Source organism: Drosophila melanogaster, chromosome 3L, assembly GCF_000001215.4.
Source record: "Drosophila melanogaster chromosome 3L".
In the NCBI taxonomy this organism is placed as follows: domain Eukaryota; kingdom Metazoa; phylum Arthropoda; class Insecta; order Diptera; family Drosophilidae; genus Drosophila; species Drosophila melanogaster.
This window is the reverse complement of record NT_037436.4, coordinates 23,887,079-23,901,784: the sequence shown is the minus strand read 5'-3', so window position 1 is coordinate 23,901,784 and position 14,706 is coordinate 23,887,079. Positions and strand designations below refer to the sequence as shown.

Genomic DNA, 14,706 nt, shown 5'->3' with positions numbered 1-14,706 from the left:
AAGAGGGCGAGCGCTAGCGAATCTGGCCCTAAGCTCAGATATGAGCTCCCTAGCAACCGGAGGTCCTACAAGATTCCCGTACGGCAGTAGAGGCTCCCCAGGCTATATCGATTTTGCTGTCAGCAGGGGCATACTGGACATGCCTTTGTCGCCATATCGAGTTTGCTTGAGAGGAAAAGCCAGTCCAGCTTCAGTTTCCATGAGGATTTGGCTCTAACTGGCGTTATATGGACCTTCCAACTCAGCGTCTCAGCGATCAAGTTGAACTCCGAGGAAGCAGTGGGATGAGACGTAGTCAATGGTATTTCTGTCAAAGAGAAGACCTAGGCAGGTTTGAGGTCGCAAGGTAAATGTGACACATCCCGACTTAGTGCAATTGATGGCTATGTTCCATTTGGCAGTCCATCGCTCGATTGAATGCAGCCATTCCTGAACAGACTGCTCTCGTGCGGTTCTTTTAACAGCTCGCTTAAAAGTTTAGATTTTGTGTTTCCGTGCACAGTGGTCTGATTTTAGATAAACATGGAAACCGTAAATGTTGTCTGCTTTTATAAAAATTGGTGCCAGGTTATAAAACCTGAGCAGCCAAAAATGACTTGTTGGCTATGTGATAGAATGGTGCATACTAAGTGCGCTGGTTTTAATGGCCGTACAAGTGATGACCTAGCAAAGGGTAAAAATCTAAATTACTGTCGTGATGCTTGCCTTGTGGTTGCGAACGAAATGAAATCGTTTATGCGCCTAACTAAAGGTGGCTTGAAAGAACTGATCAACAGTTTTGGCGTAGCTAGAGATTGTTTTCGTCGAGCCGATGATCTTCTTTCGGCGCTTAATTCACAGTTTAATGGCCTTAAGTTATTAGATACATCTCCAAAGCGCAAACAAGCCGCTGGTGGTAGGCTGCCTCAGGCCCCGCAACCACGGGCAAATGATCAACAGGACTCCACAACTGATCAGCTGTCAATCGCAGCAAATCCGCATATGTTGATAAGATCGGCAGCTAAAAAAGATTCGGAGCACTCCGATCAATCCGCTGTGGAGGGAGCCCACCTTGGTTTTCACCCAGTGTTTCCACCTGTCCCAATTAGTTTACCACCACAAGGGAACATTGAGTCCGGACTACCGGCACAAGTTGGCACTTCAGAGATATAATCTTCAGGGCCAAAACCCTGAACAAAAACTTTAGTGGTTCCACTAAAGAAACAAATTTTCGTTTCTCGGCTTTCCCCTGATCAAACATCGTCTGATGTATTTTCTTATATACAAGACAAAACAAAAGCCGATAATATAAAAGTGGAAAAATTTAACTTCTCTTACGCTAGGGAAATATCATCTTTCAAGATAACTGTCCCAAATGACCTTTTTCGACCATATGTTCGGGTGATTTTTGGCCGGATAGTAAAAGAGTTCGAAGCTAAGATCAAAAATACGAAAAAGGGGCCCTATTGAATTAATCTTCCCTCACGTGGCCAGACCACTGTACCATCCCCCTATTCATCTTATTCCTCTTCTTTAAAAAATAATATCTAATCTTACTATTTGCTATCAAAATGCTAGACGCTTGCGTAGCAAACTAACCAAATTGTATTGTGATAGCCTTTCCTTTGCATCCCATATAATAGTGTTCACGGAGACTTGGTTAATGCCGGAGTATGCACACTATATATAGGTATGACCGTCTCTCCAGACGGAGAGGTGGAGTTTTAATTGCGGTTAGATCTACCCTCGCGTCGGAGAAGTTACTTTTTGACGAGTCCCGTAACTCTGAATTCTTTTGAGTAAAGCTGTCATTTTCCTACAGATCAGTTATTATTACGTTATTACGTGCTCGTATGTCGTATAATCGTATCGTATAATCCATCTTAAATAAACTGTTTGACAGAGACCAATTGGTAGTTCTAGGTGATTTTAATATACCTGGGACAATGTGGTCCCCAGAAGAACAATCGAATATTCTTCTCCCTGTAGCACAACATGGCTTTATTGACGGCTTGCTCGCAAGTTAATTATATTCGAAACTCTTTTGGTCGACTGTTGGATCTATGTTTTGTAACAAGTCCTGAAAATAGGTTTCTGTCAAGGGAAGCACCTCTTACTCAACCTGAAGATCCATATCATCCTACTTTCGAGGTTGCAATCGACATAGGTACGGTAGTAAAAGTAAAATCAGAAAAGTCAACAAAGCGAAGTGGGGCTCCGCTACGCGATCGCACAAATAGCTGTTTGTTAGCACAAAGCTTTTCTATCCCAGGGTTCAAGTCTTGGCTAGAACCCTGGTGATTTGTTGCATACTTACAGTATGAATTATTTAAATAAAACTGCTGCGGCTGATGAATCATTGGTTACTGCGGTTCTGTCGAGCCCCCAATGTGCTGCCCCGCAGCGCTTTCAAAAAATAAAGCGAAAGTCTCGTGCTTCTTCGGAGACTGACAGGAAAAAATCAAAATCAGATATCGGCAAGCAAGGGGAAAACCCATCGTCTACAGAACCAGCCAGAAGTGGAGTGGCTGGAGGAACCGAGGCAAGCGAGCGACCAACTACACGGGGCTTAGCTGGAGGTAAGGTGATCCCCTCTTCTCGAGGCGGTATATCTTATGCAGATGTGGCTAAAGGGTCCGTTCACCACAAGCAACCACTGAGCCTGACGCACCAAGAACAAAATCAACAGCAACAGCCCAATGATAGAAGCCTCAGTCGTCGAAGGAGCCGCAGCCGGCTAAGGTCGTCTAGGGGTGCACTTCAGCGCTCGACGGATGCTAGCAGCAGCATTGAAGCCATCCTGCAGACGCTTAATGAGAAGCAGATGGAATTAATGATGATGATGATGAAGCAACAGCAACAACAGTCACAGCAGCAGGGGCAAATAATCAATCTGCTCACAGCTCTCCAAGCGCGTCAAGCGCCATAATGATGCCGCTGCGCATCTTAGTGTGGAACGCCGATGGCGTGTCCACGAAGCTGACCGAAGTGGAATGCTTTGATGATCTCAAAGGCGCTACGAGATCGATGTCCTGCTGCTCAGCGAGACTCATTGTAAGGAGGCACAGGAACCAAAAATATTTGGATTTGGAATAAGGTGCAACTCGCGTCTACAGGCATCGAGACGGGCCATCGCCCTGTCAATTTTGGCGCGATATACTGCCCTCCGAGGTTCATAAGGAATACAAACTCCTCGTCGCGGGCGACTGGAATGCATCCCACAATGGCTTGCCAACACTGCTACCGAATGTGATGCGACGCACTCGCTATGGAATGCTACGCGCGCTATCAAAATGCGCTGCGGAGCGATTCCAGCCTTTGAACCACGACCAGCTGTCCCAAGCGCTCCAAATGGACTTGCTTATGCAACCGATCACCCCCAGCGATATTGCTGACGTCATCGCCAAACAAAACCCCAAAAAAGCTCCAGGGCATGATCTGCAACTCCACTATAAAGGCACTACCGAGATGTGCGATCCTCTACATTACGTTGTTATTCAACTCTATGGTGAGGCTGCAATACTTCCCTCCACAGTGGAAGCTCGGTATTATTTCCATGATTCACAAACCTGGAAAGCCTGAAAAGAACCCTGAATCCTACCGTCCAATCAGTCTACTCCCTATCCTGGTCAGGATTATGGAAGCGAAGGGTATCCTGCCCGAGCATCAGTTTGGTTTTCGTGCTGGTCACTGTGCGGTAGAACAACACAGAGTGGTCGAGCAAATCCTATCGGCTTTCGAAAACAAGGAGTACTGCAACGCACTCTTCCTGGATGTACGTGAGGCGTTCGATCGGGTGTGGCACTCCGGTATCCTGCTTTAAATTAAGAATACGCTTCCTGCACCATAGATCGGCCTCCTGATTCCACTCGGCCCTGTCAAATAAGCATAATGTGGCTACGACATGCCTGAGAGTGCGTATGCACTTCTGGCTAATTAATTCGCGAAGTAAATTGCCACTCTCCAACAAGGTGATAATTTACAAGGAAATTATAGCGCCAATATGGAGGTATGTTTGTCAGATTTGGACCTCGCCCACCAAGAAGGCTCCACAGAAGACAGCTGAAGGACCTTATCATACGGCCCCCCTTGACGAGAACCAGGAGATGATGATATTCTCATAATTGTTATAATGTTAATTGTTATATTTGTATTATAGTTTTGTACAGCTACCTCTTGTTTGCCGGCGCGTGCTAGGGCTGAATTAATAGAGAACAAGGTGACAAAGGAGTTTTCAGCTACCACGTATAAAGTATAAATAAAAAAATAAAAAAACTCCTGCAACATAATGACGGATGCAAGCAATATACAGAATTTAAATCATTTTTTGACTCTTGTGTTCCGATGCACTATCCGTCAAGCTCTAAACCTGCTTGGTTTAATAAAAAGTTGACACACCTAGGACTGTATACAAAATTTAAAAATACCGGTTCTCAGACCATCTACAAATTTAAGCGCTCGGTTAAACTTTACCGTGCTTAATTTTCAGTGCTACAGGAATTATTTAAACCGTTGTAATTTTCAGTTCAAACAGGATCCGAAACAGTTTTATAATTTCGTTAGCACGAAGCGAAAAGCAATTTCTTACCCTTCTTCGCTATTTTTTGAAAACACTACGGTAACATCGGATCAGGCAATAGCCGATCTATTTGCAAAGTTTTTTCATACGACATATTCTACGTTACCTCATTCCGAACAGCTCTTATGCGGTATCTAAGTCGAATCTAATATTTTGCCCCACTATAAACGAAAGCTCACAGCTTAACGATCTTCAGTGTGTTAAACCTGTCTATTCGCCAGGTCCCGACGGAATCCCTGGCTGTGTGCTCAGATTTTGTACGGAAGCCTTGTGCAAGCCTCTACTGAAACTGTTTACCTTATCTCTGGAATAAAAAATGAAAATGTTATCACTCCTCATTTGCACCACCTTTGCAGATCAATCATATCACCACTAACCTCTAACTTCTTTCGTAATACAGGGCTTCAAAAATAATCTTCAAGCAGATGTCATCTACACTGACTTTAGTGAAGTGTAAAGTTATGACCTTTTCTCATGTCAACCCTTGGTGACCTTTGGACAGAATAACACGGGTTGATGATCTTGGTGTTCTTCTGGACCCTAAACTATAATTTTTTGACCATATTTCGACTATTGTCAATAAGGCCAGGGGTGTGCTTGGTTTCATAAAAAGGTGGTCTAAGGAATTTGATGATTCTTACATGACTAAAACCTTTTTTATTTCGATAGTCCGTCCGATTGTGTAGTATGGATTACCTGTTTGAAGTCAAGAAAACGTAGTCCACTCGGACCGCATTGAATCGGTCCAAAAAACTTTTTACTTCTTGCATTGCGGCGCTTAAATGGGGATGTAGATGGATCGCTACAAACCGTATATTACCTCCTTATTCCAGTATACTACTTTTAACTAATTTACCTTCAATAGCTTTTATTCGTGGTAATGTTAACAGCCCCGACTTGATTAGCCGGCTTAACTTCTCGGTACCAAGTATATTCACTAGAAACTATAAACCTCTTATCTTAAATCATTGTAGATCAAACTATGATTTGCTTGACCCTTACAGAGTACAGTATAATTCGCTTAGCTGCATCGATAGTTAGCTGCATCGGCAAGATATCTGCATTATTTTTCCATTTTTTTGTGTGAATAGAAAATAGAAAAAAAAAAATTAAGTTAGCTGCATTTTTAAGTTACCTGCATCGAGGCATTGTGCAAAGTACTCGAGGCAGCTAAGCGAATTATACTGTATTATGTTCTGACTGTAATAGACTTTATTCTATTATCCCTAATCTTGACTCTCTGCCGCTCTTAAAGCAATCAATTTTAACTTTATTAGTACATAATTAGATCCTACTAACAGTAATATTTATTAAAGTTATTTTACATTATATTCATTTTCTCGATTCTGTCCTCTTTTCTATATCGTCTATCTTCTAACGAATCGAGTCGTTCGATACACGGCGCCCTTCGGTCGGTTGGGCGGGAGGTCCCGTGCAAAAAAAAAAAAAAAAGAATCGATAGGAACTTAAAAGACTAATAAAATTATAAAAATATATCAAAACATTTTTCAAAAGTGTGTACGTGGCAGTTATAGGCAATTTGTGGGCTTTAGAGTAAGCGTAGCAACATGGCCAAATCGACTTGGCAAATATTCCTGATCAAGAATATATGTGCTTTATATAGTCGGAAACGTCTATATATATAGTCTTCTGTCTGTTAAATTCTTTTCAAGGAATTTAGTATATCCATTTACTCTACGAGTAACGGGTATAAACATTGTAACGAACGGTTTTTCCTATTTTTGCTCGCTAAGAGTTGCAACGACTAGCTCAGAGAGAGTTCGTCCCACCAAATTTATGATTTGTGTGATTGCCCGACCAAGGAAAAGACAGAGGTTCAGATTAAATTCGCTTTATGTAGTGTTCTCACGACTGACTCCTTTGGTGTTGCTCCTGTGGCGTTGCTCCTACGACGCCTAGCCTTCGTTGTCCTGTGCTGCCACGTGTGGGATTAGGATGGTATGGGGCAGGGTGTATCGTCCACATCCAACGGACCACCTGTGCCGACCACTGACTCCACTGCCCCTTTCAAATACGTCAGGTCCTTGTCGTTTCCTCCGAAAGACCACCTTCCGGCTGAAATGGGTTGTTATGGGGCAGGGTGTATCGTCCACGGGCTTCGGCAACGCTCGGCCTGGGACCACCTTTGCCGAACACTGACTCCACTGTCCCTTTCAAACACGCCAGGAACTTGTTCCTTCACTCCAAGGATCACTCTCCCCTTGCACTGCTCGTCCTTCCGTGTCCTGTGAGCCTCTTGCTGCCCGACACTTCAACAGTTTGCGCTTCACCAACTTCTCTGCGCGTTCTCACTTACGATCTCCTTTTTCTCACGTTCTGACTCACTGATTCCTTCCACGCGCGGACTAGTTCACTGTCTACTGTCTACTCCTTCGCCTTCAGACTCCGTTTCGACTGTCCGACTGCGCGGCCTCGTCTTGACCGCGCAACTCGCGCCTGTACTCTCCTCGACTATCCTCGCGTGTTGTGACTGACTGCCTAGAGCTGCACTTGCGACATCCCTTTATAGGCCGCGGAGATCCCGTTATTTCCCCTTTTTCGCACAGCCCGCTTGGGTACAAGGTCCAACTAATGTATCGTTATTTTACTGTGCGTCCTCTGTGTACATGGCCAAAGTCCGCACCGTTTCCGTTCGACCTCCGTGCCCTTGTTCGGCTCGAGTCCAAGGTCCAGCGCGGTACCGGTAGTTCATGGCCTCTCCGCTTTGCCGGAGACCTGACAACCTTGACTCTTCTTGCATCGCAGCCGTCTTCGCTGTTGCTAGGCCGCTCCCCTGCATCCAGATTAGTAGGGAGTTTTAAGAATCCTCACAACATAATGATTAATGGATACTCAGTTTTTATGTCGTGCTATTCTCAGAGACTCACTTTACTGACAGATATTAGTTCAAAATACCAAGATATACGTTATACCTTAAAACCACCCGGATGGGAAGGCCCATTTAGTCACCGGTACAATCTTTGACGGCAAATTCGCAATATTTTTTCACTCGCTTGGTGATACGTTTGTTGGAACTGGCTCCTGAAATGCCATACACACGAACTGGGAATTGGCAATCAGCCGCAACACAAGCATTATTATGTTACCCCGGGAGCGACTATATAAAAGATTCAAGGAATCTTTCAGATTTAATATACTTTGGTATCACCGATCAATATCAATCAATAAACACAGCCACAGAAGGACTTCCAGAACCTTCTTCTGATGCTTTTGAACTAGATGCATCAGCCGTAATACATTGAGGCGACCGAATAAGGCTACAAGCAATAAGAGTAACTGCGAGAGTTATTTATTTTTGTTTCCATACTAAAATTTCTAGCCCCTAGTTGACGCCAACGTTTTAATGTATAACAGGACACATCCTTATCTCAAAATAGACAACACACTCAAACTGTACCAATTTGGCTTTCCGGCAATGCTTGAAGCAATAGCAGTTTTAATAAAGTGTGCAGTATTCGATAAAAGACTGGAGAACAAAGACCATATATTCGATAAAAGACTGGAGAACAAAGACCATATATAAAAATCCGTTCTACAACCCATATGGACCTATGGATCCAAAATATAAAACATCGACAAAGTACAGCAAAGTACAGTCTAAGAGAATTCTACTGAACGCAATATCAAAGAAAACAGCAAAATAGATAATAAACACCTTTACAAGAACAATTATTCGAGTATACAGCTACAGACTGTACAGAAACGACCAACCAGCCCAGCGTTAATTTGTTAGCACTCATAGGACAATTCATTTCCTAAATGATATTTAATAATCTTAAAATAAGATTTGAAAACTTTTTGTAAGTCTCTTAAGTAAAAAGGGAAGATTCAAATAATAAACAATACTTCAAAGATTAAGAGTGGGCCTGACACTTTTTTTTTTTTGTTTTTCAAGAACTGATTAAACAGCATTTTTTAACGAAATGAGACTTTTGCTGGGTCTTTACAGGTTCGTACCCACATTGTATGCTCATTTTCTTAGTTACTCATCACTCCGATCTCCACAAGCTCCGTTAGACGCTATTGACCCCCACCGAGCGACTTTTTGCGGACACATACACACACTCAGAGGACGTTGTGTACGTTGTCGAGTACCCCCTTTATGAATGTGTACTACCGCAGACCATCCGCTTGGTCTAATTAGAACGGAAATGTCGTCGATCTCCAGAAGTCAAGGAGCAGTAGGAGCGTTTCTTGGATGAATACCTACAACGGGGTCATATGGAACAGCTCACCCTGGCTCAAATTCAGGAAGTTTCAGGAAAACTAGCAAGGTCAGCTCTGTGTGGATATCGCTCATTGGACGGCTTCATGTTGAAAATTTGTACTATGCGATTCCAAGGGATCCGAGTCTCCAAAGCCCATATGAGACAAGCAATGAGACCGACCCATTGCTTCAGTTTCGCCTTTTGACGGTTACATACGGTTTTGCGCCGGTTAGAGTCTTAATACAACTCACAGATGACCACATCCAAGAGTATTCTGCAGCAACCGGGGCGGTCACTCACGATACCTATGTCGACGATATCCCTACAGAATGTGATTCGATTGAAGAACTTTTTCTATTAAAGGACGAGTTGATTATAAAATGAGAAATTTAAATTTAAATGGAGTTCAAACTGTTCTTGCCTTTCAGTATCTTGCCAGAAGAAGATTGGTGCTACGAACCTATACAGCTCCTCAACAGCTCAAGCAAGCATTCCTCAGTCAAAATCCTTGGAATTCAATGGAACCCAGGTTCAGATGTTATTTTTCTGAACGTAAAGGGAGCGAGAATTACTATCAAATATATATATCAAATATACGACCCGCTTGGGTTAGCAGCACTGACAACAGTCTTACTCAAGCTCATATTTCAAGAAAGTTGGACATGAGTACTGCAATGAGATTCCTCAATTCCTTAAACCTTGAAAATGCGCTCGAAAGCGTTGGTTGAGGATCTTTCGTCGCTCACAAACGTTTAAGCACCTAGATACACTGCGGCTTCCTTCCGAGAAGTCCATGAACGGCACGGGGTTTCGGACGTCATGCAGGCGTACGGCTCTGTTATTTACGCACGGGACGCAATTTGTGCCAGTTTTCACATTTAAGATTTAAGATTTAAGATGGTGACCAATTCATTACCAATTCTTATTTTTAGCACCAGCTAATTTGCATGGATTTGTATTGGAATCTTAGCTTTCTTCCTCTAACAATGTTATAACCGCTGAAATTGAAAGATCGTGAAAATTTATCTGTACAAGAGAACTTTTATATTTTATTGTGCTTCACATAAAGCGTTAATATGAATCGTTACAATTGTTTATATAAAAAGAAGCAACCACAGTGAGCTTAAGACTAAATGTTAGTGACAAAAATCTTTCTTTTACTGTCCTTATTTCTGAAGTGAGATCGCCCGCCTGGGAAATATCCCAATCCATAGATAGTATACAGCTAGAGGATGTGGATTGTGTACATTGCGTGGGTTTCGCCACTCTGTATTTCTTCCGAAAGTGCTGATTATGTGAATTTGTCACTAATTGCCCATTTGTTTATAGCGAGATCGCCCGCTTGGGATATTAATTGTATACAATGAGTGGATGGGGATTGTGTGGTTTTTGCCACTAATTATTTGAATACGTGACTATATACGTAGCTGTTAGTATTCCTTTCAAGTAGTACTTTGTTTTTGCAATATATATTTCTGAACAGTATAAAATACCTGTACTTCTGAGTAAATGAAATTTTATATACTATAGCATAATCAAATGTCACTCTGGTCTGAAATGGTTTGCATATAAGGCGTTAATAAATAAATAATTTGCTAATTTTGTTAAATATCTATCACTTCTTAGAGATTTGAATGCATCCAAGCATTGTGTAATTGGTTACACAAAAACTGAAAATCGAAACTGCCACGTTTTAAATATTATTTGATATTAATTGATTTTTGTATAAAGTTTGTAAATTTTTATTCAATACCAAAAAACCAAGTCCAGTCTGCGGTTTTTGTTTCAATAAAATAATCAGGAAATACCCGACAAAAGAGTATTACGTTTAATTTGTTTCGATTTAAAAAAAACAACAATTAAATCGAAATCTCCATATTATTTTTAATCAATTGGCACCATGCGAAAAATTCTTGTTTTGCATTGCCTTAACGTTATTATTATTTAAAAATAGATTAGGAATATCCAAATCTACATATGTACATATTATCACAAAATAAATTTCAAAAATGACTTTATATTAGAATATTTGTCAGTAGAATATTCAGCTTGCGACGTGTAAATAATTAATAAGGCAATGATTGTTGAGTGCTTGTGTCCGCACTTCGTGCCTCAAGATATGAACAAAGCAAAGACACTAGAATAAAATAATAATTCTAGAATAATTCTAGTGTCTTTGATATGACTTTTGCAATAAACAGTTTTCATATTTTTATTTATTTTATAAATTTTTATTTTCTACTCGTATTATTTTTATGAAATATTTATTTCATAATGTAATGTCTTCTATTTGGAAAATTTATGTTTTAAATAACAGTAGTTATAATAATTTCCTTTGTATTTGCTTTAATTATTTATTATATTTATTAAGTCATTCGACTTAATATGATGTATGTAAACGATCCATTTTAATTATTTAAAATGCACATTAGATTCAGTTGTTCAGTTTCAGTTTTTGTTATATTCCAATTTGATATTTTTAAAAAGCCCGCAATTTCATCATATTGCTACGAAATTGGCCAAAACTCCCCAAATATGTAAATTCGTTTCTTCGATCAGAATTCTAACACAACACGCACACTTATACGCGTTCTCGTCTCTTGTTTTTACTCATACAAGCAAGCAAATTATATTTTTAGATTTCTAACGCTCTCGCTTACGCCGGACAGAGGGCAATTTTGGCCGTCACCAAAATAGTGGCTGCATTGTGCCAAACCAATTACGCATCTTGTTATTCTAGTGTCTTTTGTTATACTATAGTTTTTAAATATTTGTATTCTGTTTCTTTTAGGATATCCAAAACAAACTTAATGTTGCACATACTACAATTCAACATTTTTTTAATATCCCGCTCCCTTTAACTAAGCTTGATGTTATCGCGATACCTAGTCTTGCAACACTTCCATTTATTAGCGCAAGTGGTATTCTGATAGCTAGGTAAGTGTGTTTAATTACTTAGTACTAATATAATTCCATGACCCTTATAGAGAATCTGAAATTCTAAAGAAAGATGTATTCGAAATATCGCGGGAACTAATTTATCAATGGATTGGTATATGGATAACGCCTGAATGGTGGACTGATGCTAATGTGAATAAAGCGCTAATCAGCTTTATTGCATCAGAAATTGTTTTTGAAGTAAGTCAATATAATAAATATAATACGATTTTTGAAAAATATATAAGTTTCATTCCTTAGATAAATGGTGGAATAGAGTTTAATGGTAAATATCCAATGACAATTCTTTACTCATTGTACTATGAGTTAAGCAAGAGGTATCCCAACTCGCACATAACAGGAATTAAACACGAGTTTGCGTCAATAAAAGTTCAGCTTATAATTCGAATGCTTAGCCTTACCGTAGGAAAATACACTTTTAGACTCGGAATACAAAGCTTTATTTGTGACTATAAATTTAAAACGTATAAAAGCTCTGACTTCTGGAATGCAATCACGACACAAGCCAAAGCAGATAATTCACTAGATAGTGATCTAAGTATATTAAGCATTGCTGAGTCTTGGTTAGAGCATAGCCGACTACCTCTTGTCACAATAATACGAGATTACGATTCAGAAACTGCAATTGTTCAACAAAAGGTATATCTTAGGGAAAGGCTACATGATGTTCCCGACCAGGACAATATGCTTTGGTGGATCCCCATTGCGTTAAAGCGGCAAGACAGTCTAAGTTTTGTGAATACTGGTTCATTTAAATGGATGAATAAGACAAGGCAAATGCTAATTTCAAATCTTCCAAGCAAAAATATGTTTATAATTGTTAATGAAGAGGAAATCGGACCCTTCCCCGTTAACTATGACGACAACAATTGGAACATGCTATCAAAATATCTAAGGACGGAAGAAAAAAGAGAATCAATTCCAGTATATACAAGGTATCTATTTCATGTTTCAAATTAGTTAGGTCCTTTGCTTTCTCAAAAATTTTAATTTTAAAAAAAATTTCACTTTGATATTTATATTAATATATTTTTTAACTTATAAAATAAGAATTTTAATACGAATATGTTGAAAATATGTATGTAATATGTATGTATATATAATAATATGTAATAAGTCAATGCACTGTGTCTCCCTCTTTTGGTCGCGGTAACCAAAAGCTTTTTTCTCTTATTGTGTTATCCTCTTTAGCGTGTAATTTGGCTGCCTGCGTGCAGTAACATTGTACTCTAGATCAGTCACAATAAATACTTGAAACGAATAGGTTATGGGCCCAGCCCACGCGGACATAAAAGTAAATAGTTCTAAACGAATTAGAATATTCGGCATCTTTAAATATTGTGATTCAGGGTTTTAATACGAAAAACTTATCGAAGTGAAAATGAGTTCATCAATAAACCAAATAGAAAAACTTGATGATGAAAACTACAGTGCGTGGGCTGTACAAATGAAGAGTGTCTTAATTCATGCGGAATTATGGGGGGTGGTGTGTGGACGTGTGATTAAAAACGAAAGTGATAGTGCTGAGCTAAAGGCTTTGTTCGACGCGAAGGACGAAAAAGCATTAGCAAGTATAATAAGTATAATGCATTAAGAGACTGTGAGACTGCTGTAGAGGCATGGCAAAGACTTAATGAAATCCACACTCCCTCAGGACCGGCACGACGTATATGTTCGCTAAAGCAGTTGTTGCACATGAGAATGTCTGAAACAGAAGTTGTTTCGAGTCATGTGAACAATTTTTGTGCGGTTGTTGAAAAACTAAAAGAAATTCAATTGGTGATCCAAGAAGAAGTCCTGAGTATTCTCCTGTTGTCCAGTTTGCCGGAATCGTTTGAAAGTTTCGTAGTTGCAATAGAAACGCGCGATGAGTTGCCCACATTGAAAATGTTAAAAATAAAATGTAGGGGTATTATATATCCTCTTAGTTAACTAAAACACACAAAGGCAGGAGTTGGACTCTTTGATTTATTTGTTACTTCCCGTGTTCAGCTTTAGCATTCGACTGACTCCCTCTCCGTTTGCGATCTGCCTCTATGCTTGTTGCTACAGGGCCGATGTTGCGAAACAGAGTGAATGCCACCCGAAAGCGAACACTGACTTAATGTTTATATGCTATGTTGCTATTATGAACTGAACTTATGTATGTGTACCTCTAGCCTACTACAAAAATTACAAGAGGAAGGGCAAAGGCGTATGGCAAATGAAGAACATTCTGCAAAAAGCGAACAAAGTGCATTTGGAATTCGGTCTGCGAAACAAAAAGCGAAAAGTGACATTAAGAAGAGTGTGCAAGTAAATAATCAGCAACTGATTAACGGGAAAAGAACAGTTAATTGTTGGAACTGTGGTCGCAGCGGCCACAAAGCTGTAAACTGTATGTACTGTAAACCAATGTATGGCCGTTACGCATCTTGTTATTCTAGTGTCTTTGTGTAGGCAAAGGAAAGGAGAACATAGAGAGAGCGAAAACTTAAATACCGAGAAATCATTCTCTGTGCTCTGTTCAACTGTACAGCTTGGCGAATTGCCAAAAAATATGTGGTGCCTTGATTCAGGGGCAACGGCTCATTTGTGCGGTGAGAGATCGATGTTTAAAAGCTTCAGAGAGCATAAAGAGCGCATTCTTTTGGCTGGCAATAAGTATATTATGGCTGACGGTCGTGGTACAGTGAAAATAGCCTGGCGCAACTCATCATTTGAATTGATCGACGTACTCTTTGTAAAGAATTTACAATGCAACTTTATGTCGGTGTCGAAGGCAATTGGAAACGGACTTCGTGTGTCGTTCGAAAACAGGCGCGGAATTTTAAAAAATGATAAGAATAAAGTTGTTTTGATTGCTGAACTGCAAAGTGATTTGTTTATGTTCCAAAATGAAAGAAAAGTTTAAAGTGTATGTTTCGTTGCACAGACAAATTTAATGAGAAAGTGGCACCAGAGATTCGGTCATTTGAACTT

General features: G+C 40.0%; 1 protein-coding gene across 1 annotated transcript in view; it reads left to right on the top strand.

Annotated features, from left to right (window-relative positions):
• Positions 1–14,706, top strand: part of CG40470 (uncharacterized protein) — a 146,551-nt gene that overhangs the window by 84,626 nt on the left and 47,219 nt on the right. The window contains exons 7-9 of the mRNA NM_001043170.2: positions 11,579–11,724; positions 11,775–11,925; positions 11,986–12,680. Coding sequence (NP_001036635.1) covers positions 11,579–11,724; positions 11,775–11,925; positions 11,986–12,680 — 992 coding nt within the window. The remainder of the gene's footprint in view (positions 1–11,578; positions 11,725–11,774; positions 11,926–11,985; positions 12,681–14,706) is intronic.